This window comes from Sorex araneus, chromosome 3 (genome assembly GCF_027595985.1).
Source record: "Sorex araneus isolate mSorAra2 chromosome 3, mSorAra2.pri, whole genome shotgun sequence".
Lineage (NCBI taxonomy): Eukaryota > Metazoa > Chordata > Mammalia > Eulipotyphla > Soricidae > Sorex > Sorex araneus.
Genome location: NC_073304.1, coordinates 20,350,001 through 20,373,371, shown reverse-complemented (window position 1 = coordinate 20,373,371; position 23,371 = coordinate 20,350,001). Strand labels below are relative to the sequence as shown.

General features: G+C 40.1%; 1 protein-coding gene across 1 annotated transcript in view; it reads left to right on the top strand.

Moving 5' to 3' along the window:
* The first annotated feature begins 501 nt into the window (after window positions 1-501).
* TSHR (thyroid stimulating hormone receptor) overlaps window positions 502-23,371 on the top strand; it is a 124,500-nt gene continuing 101,630 nt past the window's right edge. Inside the window, exon 1 of the mRNA XM_004610238.2 lies at window positions 502-671. Within this exon, the coding sequence (XP_004610295.2) occupies window positions 502-671 (170 nt within the window). The remainder of the gene's footprint in view (window positions 672-23,371) is intronic.

Genomic DNA, 23,371 nt, shown 5'->3' with positions numbered 1-23,371 from the left:
TCCGGGACCGTCCACTGCGCGGGAACTTTTTTTTCTGGATGCAGAGGGCAGGTTTGCAGCAGCGGGTCCCAGTTCTTCAAGGGGGATGCTCTCACCGGCCCCTGGGGGAAGGGGGCTTTTGGGCATCGGAGGCCAGGCTCAGAGGCGAAGTCGACACTGCAATTCAGGGAGAGGCAAGGGAGGAGCGATCCCGGGCGGGCTGGGAAGCGGATGGGACGAACCAGACCCAGGTTAGGGGCCGGGGCACAGACGGGGCGGGCCACGTGGCTCCGGGTCCAGAAAGAGAAGCCAAGAGGCGTGTTTGGGTCGAGTTGCCCAGGGAAACCGAACACTCGAGAGCCTCCGCTTGCCCCTCCCCAGCCTCCCGGGTGGTGCTGAAGTCACACCCCCTCCTCTCCCCCCCCATCGTGCCTCCCACCCTCCTTCAGCTGGGAGGCGCAGAAGGCAGAGGATGAGGCGAGAGAGCTGGACAGAGCAAGAGACGGGTGGAACCTGTGCAAAATGAGGCCGCTCCCCCTGCTGCAGCTCGCGCTGACCCTCGCCCAGCCGGGGCTCCTGGCAGGAAAGGTGTGCGCGTCCACGTCCTGTGAGTGCCACCAGGAGGATGACTTCAGAGTCACCTGCAAGGAGGTACACAGCATCCCCAAACTACCGCCCGGCACGCAGACTCTGTGAGTACCTGCGAGGTGTGGGTAGGAGGCCAGGGGCTGCGGGAAAGGTGGACGAGAGGGTGCAAAAAAGGGCCTCAACAGGCTGTAAGAGTGTGGTGATGGGGATGGAGATGGTGGGGGGGGGCGGTTGGGGGGACGTGTGTATGTTTATGGGTGTAGTTTGTGTGGGGGCAAGGGGGCTGTGCAATGAATAATGAGACTTAATTGTCCAACTTGGAATGGCTGGTACCAAGTTTTGCCTAGCACGGGGAAGGGGAGCAAAACTTTGGCGTAAGATGAGAGGGAGAGGCGTTCTTTCTGAAGCGCTGCCCTTTTTCATGTTGTCCACTTCTAGTCCTGGATGAATTTTAGTTTCCCTTGAGAAACTTAAGACTAATAGCCACTCGAAAACTGATCTTTTGTAGCTTATGTTAGGAAAGAAAAAACAGCTTTTCATGGCTTCCATGGGTGTATGTTTTTCTCCTTTGGAGCCTGTAGAACAGGAAATTGCCTTAGCAGATTTATTAATTCATCAGGTAACAAAAAAAAATTTTTAATCAGGGTCTCTTTTTGAAGTAGCGATGTCAGACTCTGAATGAGGGCAATTTCGAATGAAAACCCTGAATTGTTTTCTCAAATTGGAGCTCCCGGCCGGTGGTGCATATTCAGGACCCCTTTAGGAAATAGGCATGATAGAGGTTCCGAGAGATGAAATTTCATAAAATAGTGTTTCTCTGCAAACAAGGCACTAGACAGTATTGAATGATGACAGATCTTTACCCATGGCCTTGGATTACAAAACTCAGATTGTCAAATAGTGGGGGGAGGGTCGGGGGAGAAGAGGTAGATTAGAGGAGACATAGGTGGAGGGTCTTAAGCATTTAGGGGTGGGTATAAGTAATTTTCTATATTAAAAAACATAAATTTAACGTGTAAAAAGTGGAAGAATATTAATTAAAAATACATGACTGCATACTAAATATTACCTTATTGGTGTTAAATTAGAGAACTTATATCTGTTCTTTGATAGACATTTAACCCAAAAGCTTTGAAGGGGTCACTTGTAGACAAGACCAAAGGGAAAGTGAATTTCTGAATAGTTAAAAATAGAATGAACAGTAAGAAAAATTAAACAACTTAGACCTGTTAAACCCAGTTCAGGTAAGAAAGAACAGCTTAGTGAAGAGAATGGTTATAGATGAAAAGCAAGGGTAAATTTGGACTTTAAGATTTTTCTCAAGGACTGGGTTCATAGAGACTTTCAAATACAGGTGCTGACCATTTCGGCACAAGTGTGTGCTCTAAAATAGTTTTGTTTCTACACTAACCTTTGTAGTAATTCATTCTCTATGCTGCCTTACAGAGCAAAGTATACACTCTCCTTCTGAATTAAACCTCTGCCTTTACTCCACTGGGATGGGAAGGGGGAGGGGAACTCTTTCGTACAACAAACACAATCCATTCAGACCTGGCACAATCTATCCTCAAACCTCAGGGCTCCTACTGAGATGTTCCACTCTTACCAAACAGAACTTATGGCACTTTCTTCAACATTCTCTGCTTTCACGACTGCCTCCACTTCCCACCCCACATCTCATCCCTTCTGCCTAATTCCCCTTTTCCCTTTCTTCCTCTAGCTACTTCCTATTCCAAAATCTAGATTAGGGCACAGTTCAGCAGCATCTCCCAACCAAGAGCCTGAGACTGGGCAAACTTCTCCCCAGTATTCTATGTGGGACCCCAGCCCTGTCCCATACTCCATACTTTCCTATAATGCTACTTTTCATTTGTTTTGACACACCAACACAAACAAGACATGAAATTCTCTAACACACAGAATTCTGACTTCTTTGAATGCAATACAGGCCCCCAAACTACTTTGGTGCTAAAATATAACGTGTTAAGAAATGAATGAGAGTCGAGGAGATGGTTCAAAGGGTTCAAGCACATGCCTTGAATGTGGGAGCCTCTAGATCTATCTCCAGCTCTACCTGGTTCCCCAAGTGTGGTCCCCAAGCACCACCAGGAACAACTCTCAGTACCTCATTGGGAGCTGCCCCAGAGCATCAAGGGGTATGACCGATAAATAAAATTAAAGAAATATGAGAAGGGCCTGGGTGATTGTACAGTGCTTGGAGTACATGCTTAACAAATGTCCAGCTTGGGAAATAGGCAAGTGATGAAACAAGAGACAAGCAAGCAGGATATGTGTTCAAAGGACAACGCAGACTTGAAGAGCAAGCAATGTATTTACGGTTTTACATTTTATGCTCAGTCATTTAAACATAACCCTAGCCATTTTCACTGAAGCATGTCAGTGCTCTTCATGATTTCTTTGCCTTTCATTATGAGTATACACTAGTATCTCACAAATATTTGGTAGTTGTACAACTAAAAATAGTTGATGGAGATTTAAATAGGAACATTATGCATTTTTGCTCAATGTTAAAAATTTTATGCTTAATTTTTACTGGGGCAACATTGGTTTATGAAACAGCATTGTGTTTGCATATTTTGAGAGTATTCTATTACCACATCACATTCCTCACCAAAGTGCTGCCATCCCTTCACTATGATTGGACCCTTTTAGTCCACTACCTGCCACTCTTCTAACCTCAGTTCTGTGATCAGAGCCTAAGAAGGGTTTGCTTTCCATGGACATCATCTTTTGTTTTTCTGTCTTTGGACCACTCCCAGCTGTGCTGAGGGCTTACTCCTGGCTTTGTGCTCAGGGAGCACTCCTAGTGGATTCAGCAGACCATATCAGATGCCAAGGATTAAACCTAGGTTGGCCTCGTACAAGGAAACCACCCTACCCACTGTACTTTAGTTCTGGACCTTTATTTTGTTTCTTGACATACTACACATGACTGGGATTACCAGGTATTTTTTTTTCCTTTAGACACTTTTTAAACTTGATTTGAGTCCCTCCAGTTCCATCTGTATTCTAGCAAAGGCAAGATTTCATTTTTTCTAGTGACTGAGTATACTAATCTACTGTCTTATATATTCTTCATACATCTGCTGACACTTGGATTGTTTCTATATCTTTGCTGTTATTAATAGCATTGCAGTAAACATAGTTGTGCATATATCTTTTCAAATTAGAATTCTGGTGTTCTTCAAATAAGAGTAGTGTTCTCTTTGGAGTAGAATTCCTGGATTATATATGTTGGTTCAACTTTTTGAATTTGGATTTAGATTTTATTGAAAAATCATACTGTTTTTCAGACAGTCTGGAGCAATTGACAGTTCTCACCAAGTTTAAATGAGGGTTTTTTCTCTACACCCCTTCCAGCACTTGTTTCTGGCCATTTTTACACATGTGAGGTGATATATCAAAGTCATTGTTGATATTTTTCTGACAAGTGAAAGTGAGCATTGTTTTATTACTTTTCAGCCATTTGTCTTTCTCCCTTGAGGAAGTGGTTGCATAACTTTTCTCATTGTGGCATGGGAGGATTTGGGGCCACATGGAGGGGGCTGCTCAAGGGTCATTTCTAGTTCTGTGCTCTGGAGTGACCCCAGGCAGTAATCAAGGCCCCATAGGTGTTGCCAGGAACCACATGGGTGGGATGCAAAGCAAACACTGTAAATCCTGTACTATCTCTCTGCTCCATCTAATGTGTTGATCACAGTTATTGTTGAGGTATTTGAATTCTTTTTTTTTTTAATTTTTATTTTATCACCATGTGGAAAGTTACAAAGTTTTCAGGTTTATGTCTCCGTTATACAATATTCAAACACCATCCCTTCACCAGTGCCCATATTCCACCACCAAAATCCTCAGTATACCCGCGCCCACGCCCCCACCCCCAACTGTATAACTGATGAATTTCACTTCATTTTCTCTTTACCTTGATTACGTTCCATATTGCAAAGCCAAACTCACTATTGTTGTTGGAGTTTTCCCCCGAGAAAGACAGCCCTACTAAGGAAGCATTTGATAGTTGGTTTTCCATTAAAAGATTGTATGTTTTCAGTTTTTAGAAAAGGTTGCGCGGCCGCATTAGCAGCCGCGCGGTTCGGATGTGTTCCAGTCCCGCAACCCAGAGCCGTGTTAGTTGCTGCTCAGTGTCGCCAGGGTTCCATCTGGAGAAGGTGTACCTGCTGTACCTCCTCCATCTGGATCCCCGGTGTTGCTGGCCCGGTTTCAGGACCGGAGCATTTCTCCGGCCGCGTTGCTCACCAGACTGCCTGGCCTCTTCTCTGTTGAATGTGGCAAGATGGCACCGAGGGTGGGTCGAGGGCGTGACTTCCGGCGGTCGGGGCCATTTGGAGTTTGGGCTCGCGCCACCCCACTCCAGTGCCCCCCCGCGGTTCGGATGTGTTCCAGTCCCGCAACCCGGAGCCGTGTTAGTTGCTGCTCAGTGTCGTCAGGGCTCCATCTGGAGAAGGTGTGCCTGCTGTACCTCCTCCGTCTGGATCCCCGGTGTTGCTGGCCCAGTTTCAGGACCAGAGCATTTCTCCGGCCGCGTTGCTCACCAGACTGCCTGGCCTCTTCTCTGTTGAATCTGAATTCTTTATATAACTTGGATACTAACTTTGTCACATGTATATGTATTGATTTTTTCTTCTGTACAGTAGGATATCTATTTGTTTTAATGAGTTTCTTTGTTATGGAGAGAAACTATACAATTTATTTGATATAATTTATTTGCGGGCTGGAGTGATAGCACAGCGGTAGGGTGTTCGCTTTCTCCGCCCCTCTTGGAGAGCCAGGCAAGCTACTGAGAGTATCGTACCCGCATGGCAGAGCCTGGCAAGCTACCCATGGTGTATTGGATATGCCAAAAGCAGTAACAAATAAGTCTCACAATGAGAGATGTTACTGATGTCCGCTCGAGCAAATCAGTGAGCAACAGGATGACAGTGACAGTGACAGTGGTAATTTATTTACAGATAACAGAATAATACACATAAAATCTTAAAAAACATTAATACATAGAAAATCCTAAAGTGGCAAGCAATTTAACCAATACCAAAACATCTGATGTATTTCTCCATATTAAAAAAGCCAAAATAGAAAGAAATCGAGACAAAAATCTAATTTACAAGTACTTGAAAAAGAATTAAGCACATAGAAATCAATTTAACAAAGCAGTGAAAGACTTGTGCATGGAAAACTTTAGTCCTTGTTAAAAGAAATAGAAGATGAGCACAAATAAATGGAAAAATATTCCATGCTTATGGGTTTGGAAAAATTAACACTGTTAAACTGATTATTCTGCCCAAGAATGAAAGAGAATCAATACAATCCCTATCAAAATTCAAATGGCACTGTACAAGGAAATAGCACAGACATTAATGAAATATTTATGGAACCACAAAATTTCCCAAGCAGCCAAACCAGTCCTGAGAGAAAATATGGACATCATTGTATCCCCCAAACTATATTACAAAGTGATAGTAATCAAAACAATGTGATTTTGCAGTCAGAGTAAACACAGAGACCAACAGAACAGAATTGAGAGCCCAGAAATAAATCCTTACATGCAAGGACAAATAATTTATGAGACAAGGGCCAAGAATATAAATTAAGGAACATCTCTTTAACAAATGATGCCGGGCAAACTACAGAGCCACATGCAAAAGAATAAAGTTGTTTCACTATTTCATACCAGACACAGAAGTTAATTCAAGATCATTTAAAGGCTTGGATGTTAGACCTAAAGCCCTAAAATACACTGAAAAGAGGCAAAACACTCTGTGATATTGGCTTCAGTCGTGTCTTGGGAGACTCAACTCCATTGGCAAAGAATAGAAAACATTTGCTTTGAGGCATTCCATTTAGATCTCAGATGCCTTACTTTGCTCTATTTCTATATAAATCTTTAACAACATTTAGTGTTCCAAGAATGTTCAAAACAAATTCTTTCATTAAGCTTACAAAAAGCAGGCATATGTGATGTTTAAATCATCATATAAATATTGTTCTCTTGTAATGCAAATATGTAAATAAATATGCCCTGAATTTTCGTGGTACAACTGTCTTTTAAATATTTTACTCTTGAAATAGTACTAAAATTCAAATGTCATCATCATCTTCACTAAATACTCCCAGCACTTTTTGCACCTGGGAACAGCTCCTTGTATCCCAATTTTTCTTTCAAAATATATTCTCTGTAGTTATATGATGCATAAGCTTTAGGTTTACATTTTGCAGGCATTAACTTAATTTTACCCACACCCAAGTGTTACCAAAATTACTTTGCTTTGGAGAGGGGATTGGAATCATACCTCCTTCTTGCCAGGTACTGTCACATTATATTTTGTTATTTCAGCATTTTTATGAGATGGGAATATACCTTGACTTGTGAGTAGTTGAAAACTAAATTTTGGAATAGGATTTGTGCATGGAATAAATAAGATCTAAAGAAAGTCATAATGAGGAAGTTGTTACCAGACTATATGACTGCTAAATTCCCTTTATAACACTATTTTTATTTGTTCATGGCCAGAAATTTTACTTCTTGACAAGGAATATTTTATTGTCATTTGTTGTTTTCTTCTGTCCTTTTCTCTTTTTTAAAATGACTGTATATTAATCACCATTCTAATACTATTTGGAAATATAAAATAAACGACCTCTTTGATATTACTTACAATATTGTAGGGGGAGAATAGCTAGAATAAATTAAACAGAATAGCTATAAGAATAAGGGAGAAAATTGAGGGAGAAGGAAGAAAAATGCTAGAAGATATATTTCAAATGGCCAGAGGAGACCTCAATGAGAGGATACTTGGGTAAATATTTTGAGGAGTTAAAACAATATCTGAATCAGATTAATACTGGGGGCAGGAAGAAGGTGGCAAAGGAAACTCTGAATAAAGTATCTTAAGCAAATTTAAGAAGTGACAAGAAAAGAAATGTGGGTGAACTAGAAAGATGCAGGAAATTCAGAAGAGGTAAAGTGGGACAGATTATACTGCACTTTGTAGATCATTATGAGGCATTTGAAATATATATAAAGTTATATATTTATATATATACATATATATGTGTGGGGCTGGAGCGATAGCACAATGGGTAGGGCGTTTGCCTTGCACACAGCCAACCTGGGTTCGATTCTTCCATCCCTCTTGGAGCCAAGCAAGCTACCGAGAGTATCCCACCCGCACGGCATAGCCTGGCATGTTACCCGTGGCATATTCAATATGCCAAAAACAGTAACAACAAGTCTCACCTGGAGACGTCACTGGTGTCCGCTCGAGCAAATCAATTAGCAATGGAATGACAGTGATACAGTGATATATGTGTGATATATCTTATACACATAAAGTAATTAGAGAAAAATATGCACTCTGAGCAGAAATGCAGGCCAACCCAGAATGCAGTGCTGTAAGCTGCTTTGGAAGCTGATCATATAGGGTTTGGATTTTTGTTCGTTTGTTTTCTCAAGCCACAGTTTGAGTTTAAGATTGATGCTAGAGAGCTGTCAGGAGGACTCTTAACTCTGGTAGTTTGTATCTTCCAGTCTTGTCGGGGCACCATTTCTGCCTATAAGTGACCTGAATCGGGCCTTTGTCCTCATGCAATAGAATATGTCAGTTATATATTCTACTATATAAAGAATATATTTAACTCTTTGAAATATATCTTATTCCTTCAAACATTTCTTAGTACTACAGCTCTCTTCAAAGAGACTCCCTATTTTACTACTAACTTCATGTGAGTCTCTCACCCCAACTGCATGAAACAACTGACATTTACCACCCTGGCTATTGTGTTACTGGCATGTGGCCCCCATCACATCTGTCCAGTTTTATACTCTTCTCAGCTTCTCTTCAGGAGATATAATAATACTTATGCAGTCACTTCTCATCCCTCCCTCTCTCCTCATAGTCCCCACACTATATATCCTCATAGCTCCAGGGATCACTAATCTGCTTTCTAGCTCCAGGGATTTACGTATCTAAATATTTTATATAATACAATATATTATATACATTATACAATATGTAGCTTTTGTGCTTGATTTCCTTCTTTTAGCATGATAGTTTCATGTTTCATCCACATGGTAGGGATAATAAAAGTGTGGATAATCAGACAAGTGGCCCATTGGAAAATTGATGTAAGCATGTCAAGCTTAATTATATTCAGGACTTTCAGACAAGGTTTTCTCTTTTTTTCTTTTTGTTTTTGGGCCACACCTGACTGTAGCTGGGGTTTGGAAACTACATGGGGTACCACAGATCAAACCCAGGTTACAACAGATGCCTTAGCTGCATGTTACTATAATTTGGCCTGTATCCATATCCACTATCTGCTAACTTTCCTGTTTGCTCTTCACAACAATAATCTGTAACGATCATTATTATGATCACCAAGTTCTATTCATTGATCATCCAGCTTCTACACTTGAACTAGCATTTAGAGAAATTTATTGGACTACATCCTCTACCCACTTAAAAATGCCCCAGTGTAGAGATCCCAGTGGGACCTTTAGTGAGGTGTGTAAGGCTCTGATTATTTGGTCTCATCTCTCATCCAACCCTATAAAATGAGCCCCACTATCTTGCTCCTTGTCCTTTAAGTATATAAATTATCTTTATGTTCAACACCTCTACTCTCTCTTGTCCCTACAGTCTTTCCCTTCTAACTAAAAACTCTTCTTCATTCCACGACTCAATTCTGTGGGATTCCTGTCAAAATGGGAAAAATCAAAAGTGTTTTTTGATCACTAAATTATGTTCTATTTTGTTTTCTCATTGTTTTTTGGATACAAACTGTAAAAATCTAAGGCTCCCCGACAGGCATGTGCACTCGAGGGCTCTCTGGGCAGCTCTGTCTCACCGCCCGTGTCCGGTGCTCTGGAACCGCAGTGTGTGGGCTGGATGGGGACGGCCGTTGGCCATGGACAGGCGAAGGGAGAACGAGGACCAAGCTGGTTGCTGATTAGTTACCGTTTATTCAATCTTCCATCTTTCTTATCTCCCGCACTCCCAGCTCTGTCCTCTCTCTGGATCTACTGCAGCCCCTCTGGCCTCTCCTGTCTCTCTCCTCCCTCTTTCTTTCTCCCCCTTGCCCCTAGGCTACACACAGCCAGGTAGCAAAATCATCGTAATAAAGCCCTTCCTGAGGACTGGGCATTCCAAAGCCCTTCCTGACTCTTAAGGTGTTTTTCTCCTTTCCTTAGTCCAAAGACTCATTAACATCTTAATCCTAGTTATTTTTGTATGGACATAGCAAGAGATACATTGAGGCTTGCAAGGCAGCTCTCCTGGGAACATCTTGCCAGACTCAACTATAGCACTCAGGCCAGATTAATCATTCCTCACCCTAGCAGGGTCCGAATCTAGTTATCACTGTTTGGATCATGACAGCATTTGTCCATGACCAAGCTCTTCACTTATAGTTAAGCCTTAGGCACTTTGGCCAGGCCCATCTCGATGCCAGGGTAGCACACAACTCACCGCTTGCCCTGGGTCCATCCTGTCCCTCGTCGGGACCCTGCTTTTGGGGGTAGCGCTAGGAAGTAAGGGCAGCTGAGGCTTAGGTCAAGAGAACAGATGCCCAAGAGGAAAATACCATGTAGAGTCAAATGACTCCCAGGTTACAAAAGCATAGCATTTGCTAAGTCTTCCTGTGTCCATACAAAAAGGACATAGCTCTGAATAAACTATGCAAAGGACTCAAGGAGAAGAGAAAAACAATATTTACAAGTCAACAGAACACTAAGAAAGAAGCTACAAATAAACAAAGAGGAATTGGAGCACTGTAATGGGAGTAACCCAATAAACCTAAACTACCTATGGCTATGTTATTCTACAACAAACATTTTGTTTATACAAACACTGTATTTGTTTGTTTATATGATCGCTATATTATCGCCATGCAGTCTTATTTTAACTCACCTGTGTAGGGAGCTTCCCCACTCTTTTTCTAAATACCTTATGCTTTTCATATGAAAATCTAAATTCCAAAACATCTATCCCAGTATTCAAAGACTGAGCTACAAAACTACATTTTCATGTGAGGAGACTATTCAAGTACCCACTATATGAAGCTTAGCCAGTTGGCTGAGACACGCTGTGTGCTGATCCCTCTGTATCCTATGACAACTGTAATGAGCCCTTCTAGACAGAGATGACTTATCCATGGCAGGTGGGGTGGGGACACGGGGACAATGATGGATGGTAGAAGACACTGATGTCCTATGTGGTGCTGGAATGATTTATGTATGTATCAAATCCTGGCAAAAACAATTTTGTAAACCACAGTGACCAAAATAAAACTTTTTAAAAATAGTGCATGAGTCATTCTAAGTCTTTAGAATAACTAAATGATCATCCGTACTCAAAAGCCAGAGAAATAGTAGAGTGGGTAGGGCACTTGCTTTGCACAGGGCTAAACTGAGATTCGATCCCCAGCACCCCATATGGTCCCCACACCCACCAGGAGTGATTCCTGAGTGCAGAATCAGGCATAACCCCTGAGCACCGCTGGCTGTGCCCCCTGGAAGAAAAAACAGGGAATCCAAACTCATGCAACTAGTTGTTTATGTTTTTGCTTACTTTGTTTTCAGGCAGTTCTAGGAATCCAGCAGAGTGCCACAGATGTGGTCCATGTATTCTACCTCTGAGCTGCATCTCCAGTACCCCCTGTTTTAGTGTGGAAAGACCTACCAAAAACTGCTCAAGGGCCCAGAGACCAGGTCTAGTGATACTTGATAGATACTTGGCTAACTGGTCAATTGTTTCAATAACAAATCCCGGGAACATAGTACTGCTTAGACCCAGTAGTACTTGGGGCTACATGAGTGCCAGGGGGCTGTGCAGTGCCAGAAGTCAAACTTTGCTCCTTGCTCGTGCAAAGACCTCACGCCCCTGGTTCTTGAACTATCTCCCCAGCCATTTGAAAAGGATTTTCCTCTTTACAGTGAAACTATAAGACCAACTCAAACAAAATACCATATAAAGTATCATAATATTGACTTTTTAAACTTACATTTCCATTAAAAATTTAACACACATGTCAATAAAAAACATGCTAATTTAAAAATGGTCAAATAGGGGAAGCATATTATTCTTACCCTTATCAGCAATTATTTCTCAGATATTTATTCGCAACCTGTTCTGGACATTTAGCTATCCACCATTTTTTTCTCCGTGCATGACTCTATGCTCAACTGATAGGATGAACAAATTAATACGATCTACCATACCCATATTATTATATGGTTATTAAAATCACATGAGGATCATATCAGTAATACATATGTAGAATGCATGATGAATTAGACTAAATCCATGGTCACAGATGGACTCATCATTAATACTGTAGTGTTTCTGATAGTCCAGGAGACCTTGTCTGATTTAACCTGTGATATGAGTGAATGCTGACTTGGGGAGAATCAGTTTACAGGCAGGGCCCGTTGAGCAAGCTGTTTGTCTTGAGGTTGTACAGTTTTTTTGTTGTTATTATTGTTGTTTGTTTTGTTTTGGGGCTATACCCAGCAGTGCTTAAGGCTTAGTCCTCGTTCTGCACTCAGAGATTACTCCGGCAGGCTCAGGGTACTATATGGGGTTCTAGGACTAGAACCCGAGTCAAACATGTGCAAGGCAAAATCACTACTGAACTATTTCTCTGGCCCAAAGTTGGATCATTTTACTAAGGGGACCAAGGAACTGTTCATTGTGCGAAAAGGGTTCACAAAATTTCTCAGTATCACCCAGACATAGTCATCCCTGGGGGTTACTATGATTAGAACAGGGGAAAATTAAGCAAAATTCTAACTGGGCGGTCTCTGTTCCAATAGAGGTCATAATCTATAAGAAGAACTTACTGTTTTATGTCAGATTTTGGCTGAAAAATCTGCTTATATTTCCAAACGCTCCAGATGCCCCTATTTGTTTCTTGGCTTGCCTTTTTATGCAGCATAAAGTGCCATTTCCCATCCATTCTCAATCCCTGGAATCTAAAACAACAAAGCCAAAAACTCTGAAATGCACTTTATGAAGCATGAAAGAATCTATTAAGGTTCTGTCTGATTCAGTTCTCTGTAACAATATAAGTTCTAATGTACTTAGTGCATTCAGGAAGAATTCTTTTACTTATAAAAAATGTTGGCACTCTAAGAAAGTAGGTATCCCATAACCAAAAGCTTATGATGGCTCAGAGGACTGAGCCATCTTTTGCGAATTGTATCCAGTATCTTCATTTCAATGGTGGGAAAGGAAGGAAGGCAAATAGCTTGGATCATTACAAGTCCTGATGAAGAGCAGAAAATGGAAGTTTCCCTCTTACACGAGAGTTATGACTGTAGAAACCATTTATAGAATAAGAGTAGCAAGTAGATATGAAGATCAAAACCTTTAGTATCTCATAAACATTTTAGCAAGGTACATAGTCTTTCTGTGCCTTGCTTTTTGTGCTAAATAGAAACCATGTATACCTTGTACCTACTTCAGAGAATTGTTGAGAAGATCAAGGAAGCTCAAGTATATAGAGTGCTCTTCATTATGCAGGGGAATCTTTCTTGTTCAGCAGAGTGAAAATATGGGGCTAGGGGGATGGAGCAATAGCACAGCAGGTAGGGTGTTTGCCTTGCACGCTGCAGACCCGGGTTTGATTCTCAGCATCCCATATGGTCCCCTGAGCACCACCAGGGGTGATTCCTGAATGCAGAGCCAGGAGTAACCCCTATACATCACCAGGTGTGAACCAAAAAGCAATATATATATATATATATAATATATATGGGGCTAGGATTATGCTCTATCAACTATTAAAGGGAAACAGATTTATTATAGGGATTTTGAAGGATTATTTCCAGCTCTTGACTATCAAAGCCTCCCCAGCTCAAATACGTATTTTTATGATCCATGTTTAAACTGATTTTGATGCAAATGGCACATGAAGTTTGAAAATATTTCCGTCTTATTCAACCCCTCATCTTTCTTGAAATTCTTTCTTGCCTTGATGCCTACATTTTATTAGGTATACAAAGGTATACAGGTCCTTCGGCCTTTATACCAACCTTCTCTGATAGACTTAACCCTGTATTTTTGGCTCATGCCTCTTTTTTGATTCCTAAGTGGGGAGATTTCTGGGGCCAAGGACAAGCAATCCTAGTCAGATCCTGGTACCACGTGGGTCTCTGAGCAGTAGCCCCTGAACACAAGCGAGTGTGGTCCTGGATTATTTTGACTTATTTTTACTCAACACTATACCCTTTCAGTACACCTCTGTTGGGCAAATAGAGAAATGTCATCATTTTATAGCTAAATAGAATCGCATTTAATGTCTACATCTCCCATTATCCGCTCATAAGTTCCTGTCCCCCTTCGATTGTTTCCAGCTCTTGACTATCAAAATTATGAAATGCTTCTTTAATTTGTGTTACCCTTTTATATGGAGCCTTCTAATATTCATGTAACTCCAATTTTAGTACATGAACTGCTGAAGAAAATGTATTTTTTTCTATATTTTCTTCCTCCTTCCATCTGCCCTTCCTCCTTTTCTCCCTTTCTTTCTTTCTTTCTTTCTTTCTTTCTTTCTTTCTTTCTTTCTTTCTTTCTTTCTTTCTTTCTTTCTTTCTTTCTTTCTTTCTTTTTTCTTTCTTTCTTTTTTTCTTTCTTTCTTTCCTTCTTTCTTTCTTCCTTTCTTTTCTATTTTCTTTCTCTCTTTCCTTCCTTCCTACTTTCTTTCTCTCCTTCCTTCCTTCCTCCTTTCTTCCTTTCTTTTTTACTGTCTTTCTTTTTTCTTTCTTTCTTTTTCCTTCCTTCCTACTTTCTTTCTCTCCTTTCTTCCTTTTTACCTTTTTCTCTTTCTTTCCTTCCTTCCTTTTTTCTCCCTCCCTCTTTCTTTCTTTATTCCTTCCTTCTTTCTTTTTTTTAGCTTTTTAAATTTTATCTTTTATTTTTATTAATTAGTGAATCACTGTGAGGTACAGTTACAGGCTTACAAATTTTCGTGCTTGTGTTTCAGTCATACAATGATCGAGTACCCATACCTCACCCCGTCCCTTCCACCTTGCCCCACCTCTGTAGCGGGTCATTCTCTTTTGTTCCCTCTCTCTTTTTGGGTGTTGTGGTTTGCAATAGAGGTATTGAGCGGCCATCATGTTTGGTCTATAATCTACTTTTGGCACGCATCTTTCAACCCGAATGGGTCCTCCCAACATCCTTTACTTGGTGTTCCCTTCTCTGTCTGGGCTGCCTTTTCCTCCAGCATGTGAGGCCGGTTTCCAAGCCGTGGAGCAGACCTCCTGGTCCTTATCTCTACTACTCTTGGGTGTTAGTCTCTCCTTCCTTCCTTCCTTCCTTCCTTCCTTCCTTCCTTCCTTCCTTCCTTCCTTCCTTCCTTCCTTCCTTCCTTCCTTCCTTCCTTCCTTCCTTCCTTCCTTCCTTCCTTCCCTCCCTCCCTCCCTCCTTCCTTCCTTCCTCCCTCCCTTCCTCCCTCCCTCCCTCCCTCCCTCCCTCCTTCCTTCCTTCCTCCCTCCCTTCCTCCCTCCCTCCCTCCCTCCCTCCCTCCCTCCCTTCCTCCCTTCCTCCCTCCCTCCCTTCCTTCCTTCCTTCCTTCCTTCCTTCCTTCCTTCCTTCCTTCCTTCCTTCCTTCCTTCCTTCCTTCCTTCTTCCTCCCTTCCTTCCTTCCATTTTAGGGCCACACCCAGTGGTGCTCAGGGGTCATTTCTGGCAGTCACTGAAGACCAGACAGAGTGCTGGGGATTGAAACAGGGTTGATCATGTGTAAAGCAAGTGCCCTGCCTGCTGTACTATTGTTCCAGCTCCACTCACCTATAATTTTTTCCTTGATAATTCTTCCTAGATCTATGAGTTATTTGGAGAATTTACTTGTCTTAATCTCTTGTTTCAACATTTCAACATTTTAATATTGGTCATGGACTAATTTTTTAACTTGCTACACTTTTGTTTCGTTTTGTTTTGTTTTGAGGGGGGCCATAGTTGGCAATGCTCAGGGCTTACTCCTGGTTCTGAGCTCAGGGATCACTAATGATGTTGCTCAGGAGATTAAACCCAGGTCACTCACATGCAAGGTAAATGCCCTATCCACTGTACTATCTACCTGGTTCCTTGTTAGACATTTGTGCCCAGTTTTTTAGAAGGATCTGAAATTCAACATTTAAAACAAACTCACTTTTCTATCAACAATACTCTTCATCTTTCCCTCCTTCCTATTATCTCTACAGTCTCCCATAATGATTGACTCCCATTCTGCCTCTTTAATGACTTACATATCTAAAATGTCTCACACTTTCATGCTCTACACACCAACTTTATTTAGATTACAGAATTTTATACACTTTATTTCTCATCTCACTGCCAACTGATAGTGGTAGCAGGAACTGTATCTTCTATATTTCTGTGCTCTCAATGCCTGTCTCATTTCTGCTACCTAGTAACTAATGAGCAGATAGGATGAATTAAAGACCATGTGCGGTGAAGCCCAGACTTAATCCTCTCTAAGCTCCGTCATTATCCCCTATTTTCTACTTTACTATTCTCTTTATTTCAGTACACATCTAACACTTGCTTCAACCAACTAACTATTCATTACCTCCAGCATATCTACATTATATTTTACTTTTGAATTTGCTTTTTCTCCAGATTTAAATGCCCATTTGCTCCAAAACCACCTATATACATTTCTACAATTACTTCGTTCTTCACAAAATATTATTAAATTTATAAATCTCACTGTTCCCACAGCATTTAGATTCATAGAATAAACTATGTTGTAAAACTGGTCAACTCTTATAAATGCATTTATAAAAGTTTGGGATTTTAGATATTGAAGTGATGGGGGGTGTTCAGGCTTTTAGATTATTACTGTGTTCATTTTTGAAGTACATTAATGCTGAAACACAAAATTGATGGCTGCTTTCTTTAATAGAGATCTATAACAGGAATAGTTTGAAATGTTTTATGCATATTCAATATTTGTGCATTATAATAATTGTGGATAAGATGAAAAGATAATGAAAAAAGATCTTGATTTTTCCAACAGTATGAATCAGAATAATGTGCAAATTTCTAAAAGAAAGACTTGTGTGAACTTATTTATATGAAGTTACCCCTCGATCACTTTAGTTATATGAACTTTCCTATAAGAGGTTTTGATTATAGGTTAAAAGAACTATTAATTTATTTTCCCATTAACTTACTCAACATAGTGCAAAAGAATCGAACCTTTTAACTTGTCACTCTTTGTCCTTACAACTCTAATGAAAGCTGCTCATTAGTGTGCATGACCCAAAAAAGAAAAATCTTTAAGTGGGGGCAAAAATTCTCTTTTTTCGGACAAGTGGTTTTCCCTACTTACAACAAGACTTGAGAACTTGGACACACTTCAAGGGACTCTAAATATTTTTCTTCAGCAGAAATTCCACCCTGGACTTTCAATAACCCAGGTTTGTTTTCAAAGAGGGAATAAAGAAACAAATTTCATAAAGACAAGCCAAAATTGAAAGCAATTAGTGGTGACAGGTCCAAGGATTTTGCTTCATTTCTTTATTAACTCTACTATTCTTCCCAGATTTTGTTGTCAGATATTGTAGAAGAGAAGTGGGAAAAGTCTTGGAGTTGAAGATAGAATTGAAGATGAAAACTAGTTTAAAGCACACTTTCAGATTAGAGAAAGAATAGTGAAAGGAAATGCCAACTGCTACGGACACTGTAACACTAACAGACACAGTAAATGGCGAATAGGAGCATGAGGAAGTTCTTTTCATAGACTACAAACTTAGAAGTAGTATTACAGACCAAAGTCAGCTTAATATACAGGGATAAGGTGCTCTGATTTAATCCATACCAGCAAACTCAAAGGAATTAGAGCACTGGGTACAAGTGCAATACAACCATAAATCTCTGGGAGCACTATTCCTGGCATTCCTGGGGGGTGTAGGGGGCGGATCTTTGAAAATAAATGTTTGATCAGAAATATCTCAAGACCAGATCACTGAGTCTTGGATTTCCTTTTAAAATGGAAACGTTATTTCTTATTTGCTGGGATACTTATATACTCTGATTCTCTGACTCATCTGTAAATTAAGGAGTATTTTCTATAAAAATCATCTTAAAATATAAAAAACTATATATACAAACTAGTCATCAGTGAAAAATCAATATAAAATGGTTTTTATTTAAATCTTCTCTTTCTTTTATATTATTGCCACGTACACATAACTCAGCTATAGATTTCAGTGTTGTACATGATGGAAATGGACATCATTTTCCCAAAATGTAGTATGAGATAATAAGAGAGATGGTGACTTATTTTGTATACGACTCTACATTGCCAAATGACTGATGAGCACTTTAGATGTGTGTAATAAATAGTTAAAAAATGAAGCAAGGTTAAAAATTATTCTCAACAGAGGGACAGCAAAAGCACAGCAGGTAGAGCACTTGTCTCGAACACAGCTGACCAGGGTTCCAACCCCAGCACCCCATATGAATCCCCAAGGCCACCAGGAGTGACCTCTGAGTGCACTCAGAACCAGGAACAAGCTCTGAGCACTACTGGGTAGATGTGGTCCCCCCCAAAACCAAAATCTTTATATATGATGCTGTCACTGTCACTGTCATCCCGTTGCTCATTGATTTGTTCGAGCGGGCACCAGTAATGTCTCTCATTGAGAGACTTATTGTTACTGTTTTTGGCATATCCAATACAACACGGGAAGCTTGCCAGGCTCTGCTGTGCAGGCGCGATACTCTCGGTAGCTTGCCGGGCTCTCCGAGAGGGACGGAGGAATCGAACACAGGTCGGCCGCGTGAAAGGCGAATACCCTACAGCTGTGCTATTGCTCCAGCCCCAATATATGATGCTATAAATAAAAAATATATAGGGCAATATTTGACATAGATAAATATAGTGACTATATTTATTTAGATTAAATATTTTATTTAGGTTAAAAATACTTAGGTTAAATAATATATTGTATGGTTACCCACATGATGGCAGAGTCTCTTGCCCGCATGCCTGGCTGTCTTCCCTGGGGCCCCTCGGAGGGGATGGGCTCCAGCTTCCCTCCCCACTCTGGCCGAAGACCATCAGAACCTAGTCGCAGTCATGCTGGAGGCCCCTCTCCACACGTTTGGACAGGCCTCACGCATGAAGGTACCAGCAGAGGAACCCAGGTGTGTGTAATCCCATCAACGGCCAACATCCAGAGAGAGACTTAAAAGCAAGCTCTCAGAAATGACATCTTTAGCCTACTTCTCCCTCTGGGAGAAACTGGCAATCCTCTGAGAGTTTCCTGCCCACATGGGACAGCCTTGCAAGCTTCCCATGGTGTATTCATATGCTAAAGCCAGTAACAAGCTGGATCTCATTCCCCTGACCCTGAAAGAGCCCCCAGTGCGACATCATTGGGAGGGCAGAGTCGAGATAGACTTCTAAGATCTCAGGGAAAGGACGAAATGAGATGTTACTGAGCCTGCTCGAGAAATCGGTGATTAATGGGATATCGTGATCGTGATCTTGACCCACACAATGGTAAGATCACAGTTTAGAGACAGAGAGAGAGAGACAGAGAGAGAAAGAGACACAGAAGAAAAGTACCTGGTACAGAGGAGGAGAGGAGGAGAACAGGAGGAAAACTGGTAACACTGGGGACATCAGTGGTGGGAAATGTACACGGGTGAAAGGATGGGTGTCCGAACATTACATAACTGAAAACTGAAATCCAATCACGAACAACCTTGTAACTGTATCTCACTGTTATTCAATATTTTTTTAATTGAGAGCTATAGTTAACTATAAAAAGAGCTAAAGTCATGACATTAATAAAAATATTAGTACTAATTTTATTAGTAGTGCTTGGCATCCAAGTCAGGAGAAATTGTAGTCTCCGCTGCACTGGTTACAAGTGAATCACATTTTAAAATGGAACTGACAAACCGGAGCAAATCTAGGTCACTGCCTTTAAGAGGGCAGACAGTACTTCAAGTTATATATATTTTTTAAGTTAAAAGAGCCTTAGAGATGAGAAAAAGGCCCAAACTAGTATCACATAGTTAAAAGCTGTCCTGAGCTGCTCTTGTAGGCAATATTTGACCAATAAAAACTACTTCCAAATTAGAAGGTCCTATGTCAAACTGAGATTTAATCTAAGAAGGAATGTCCTAAAGATTGTAGACGTTCAACAATGGAGTAGAATCTCTGAAATAGAGATACTGTCATGGGAGGCTTAGACATTTCTGTGTACTCTCCGTGCCTAGTAAAGCAACGATCTCGTAATACATGTTCTTGAAATTTTTTCACAGATGGATGCAAAGGGAAATGATTAGTTTAGCTATTCATATGTGCCTGCTCTTGTCAGTAAGGTTTAGAATTGGGCCATCATCCAAAGTAATGATCTCCAGATATTATTCTATACTTTTACCAGCAATTTTTTTAATATGTTTACTTAAAAGAGCCATTGAATTATAAATCTTACATTACACTACTATACCAATTGGCACATTTGCTTCTTTTTTTTTCTTTTTGGGTCACACTCGGCGATGCACAGGGGTTACTCCTGCTCATGGACTCAGGAATTACTCCTGGCAGTGCTCGGAAGACCATATGGGATGCTGGGAATCAAACCTGGTTTGGCTGCAAACGCCCTCCCCACTGTGCTATCACTCCAGCCCCAAGAACATCTTCTTTATGTCTATAAACACAAAAGAAATATGATGGAAAAGGTGAAATAAAGGAGGAAAAAATGTGTGTGTGTTTTATCTCTGTGTACAACAAGAAAAAAGCAAGGGATTCCCACTTTCCAGAGCACTAGCAGAGATATGGGGAGATGTGAATCAGGATAGAGCACTTGCCTGGCATGCATGAGGCCTTGATATCAACCTCCAGCACAAGGAAAGAGAGGAAGAAAGGAAAGAAAGAAAGAAAGAAAGAAAGAAAGAAAGAAAGAAAGAAAGAAAGAAAGAAAGAAAGAAAGAAAGAAAGAAAGAAAGAAAGAAAGAAAGAAAGAAAGAAAGAAAGAAAGAAGGGAGGGAAGGAGGGAGGGAGGGAGGGAGGGAGGGAGGGAGGGAGGGAGGGAAGGAAGGGAAGGAAGGGAAGGAAGGGAAGGAGAGGAAGGAGAGGAAGGAAAGGAAGGAAGGAAGGAAGGAAGGAAGGAAGGAAGGAAGGAAGGAAGGAAGGAAGGAAGGAAGGAAGGAAGGAAGGAAGGAAGGAAGGAAGGAAGGAAGGAAAAAGAAAAGTACCAGGATAATTAAAGAACTCAACATACTTCTGCTTCAAATAACTTCACATGTCACATCTTTCTTGGTCTGAGTTACTCATATGTTGACATTTAATTTTTCCAGGTCTCTTTTCCCAAGTGCATAAAATTATTTGGTATTTTTACAAATAATTTTAAATGACTTTCTTAGAATATATATATATATATATTAATTTGTGTGTGTGTGGGGGGTGTCCTGTAAATCGAACCCAGGGCCTGACACATGCAAGGAGACTGCTCTTCCACTGAGATACATCTTTACCCTGTTCTGTTTTGTCTATGTTTTTGTCTGCTATGTTTTTGTTTTAGAAGCTCTGAAAGCAAGTTATTTTGTTAGTAGTTTCCCAGCTGACTCTGTATGATTTTGATCCAATTCTTCTACCTTGTACATTGTTGCTCAAAAAACACATATGTTGCCTTATATATTTAATAAATGTTACATAATTGCGATTACCTGGTGTTCTGTTAAGATGAGAAGTTTAAGTAACTGCATCAGTAGAAACCAAAAATCTTACTTCTTCCTATCAAACTTTCAATTAAATGTCAAAATTCCAATATAAATCCAGCAGTGTTGTTTGGCTATTAAGATGGTCTTTACTTCTTCAATATTTTCACTATCTTGGGAGATTTAAACAACTTTTAAACAACTTTAACTAAATTATTATGTAACATGATGCCACATATTCCCATGATTCCTCATTATTCTTGAAAACTTCTGCAATCTAGTAAGTGACTTACATTTACTGCAATTTTTGACTTGCATCTCTCTGTCATATTAAACTTTTAGTCATCCAGCAGAGGGAGCAGCAAGAGATAAGTGGGCTGCATATTAGAAATTCACTTCTAGAACAATCCTGCAAATTCATATTCGATCCTCCTGATAAAGGAGAATTGCTCTAATTACCAACAATCCCTAAAAGTTTTGCAGAGGCATCAATAAGAATCTAATTTCTTGTCTAAGATTTCTTGAAATATGTATTGTAGCAGAGCAGGTGAAGTTTGCTTTGTACTAGCACATTCTTGGGTCTCTAGTGGCTCCTCTTGGCTGAAATTCTAAAGAAACAGACCCATAGACTGAAGTGATTTCATAAGTGTTAGGACAGAGTAAAAGAAAAATTTATTTTCATCTACCCACTCATCAGATATGCTTCTTCCAGAGAAAAGAGGACTAAAATTTTGACTTAGTGAATCTGTGGCTACCTTGAATCAGTAAAATAGTATTTCATCTAGAGAAAAAGAGATTTAGCTTGCTTCAATAGACTGCTTTAAGGAGGTCTTTTAAATCCAGATGTTTCTACATATGCAAAATATGTGGAATGAGAAATATTACTAATTAATGCCTGTGAAAGATCAAGTGAGGGGTGAGGGGCATTTACGGAATCTGCTTATGGAACATGTAGACAATAGCAAGTAAGCTAATTTCATTATTAGGTCTAATCTGAGTTAAAACGGAGATTATCTATTTTCTGAAAATAAAATTGCAAGACTGAGCAGATTAATATTCAATGCTATTCCTCCTCTCCCCATTGCCTAAATCCCAAGAAGTATACCCTCTCCTGACACATTTATCCTGGAATGTTGCCTGAAAAGACATCCAAATGTACATAAGAGGGCCGTATCCTAAAAGGATATCCAAAGGTATCTAAGAAGAAGGAGATCTTTCATATTTGCCTACATGTTGTGAAGACAATCATATATGATGCATTGGTATTCAACTTGGGAAACCAGAGTAGATGAACAACTGATCTTCCTATCCCCCTTGGCATCTGGGACTTGGAAGTAGTTTTGATGTTTTTGAAGAAACGTTTGAGAGATGAGTTGTTCTCACACCACTGAAATTTTCCCTGGTTTGATATAGTGGATAATAAAGAAAGTATTTTGAAAGAAAGAAGTAGAATCTTTGCAGTGATTCAGGACAGGAGGACAGGAATGTATTTCTTTCTGCGATTTGCAAAACAGGCAAGCAAAAAATTGTTAAAAACTGCCCCCAAACACTGCACATGTGCTGTTCTCTATGGAGATAATAGGCATGTTGGAGGAATCAGGTAATTATTTACTTGTTATATTTATTCATTTGAGTCAATATCTTTGAGTAACGATTAGATGACAGAAATGGATACTGAACAAGCTGGATATGATGTAAGTATCTCATGGAATTTACATTCCAGAGAAAGAGCCATCATTCACCAAATAATTAATAGTTTGATGTTGTTATAAAGGAAAAAAACAGATTTCCATTTCAGTTATTTTTTAGCACAGTGCATTGTCATAAAGTTATTACTTATAAAGATCAGAGAGAAAATACCACCATGTACTGGAGAACTCCAAATGACTTCCAACAATAAAATATTAAATTCCTTAAATAGTAACTATTCTAAAAAAGAAACTAGGAAGGATAATTGACTCTGTGACTCTCTAATGCCAATATAAAAAAATGAGTGATCATGACATTATTTTGACCCCATTTACTAATACATACCCCAAGAAACAATGTATGTAATAGAATAGAAGAAAAGATCAAAGAATGTGTTT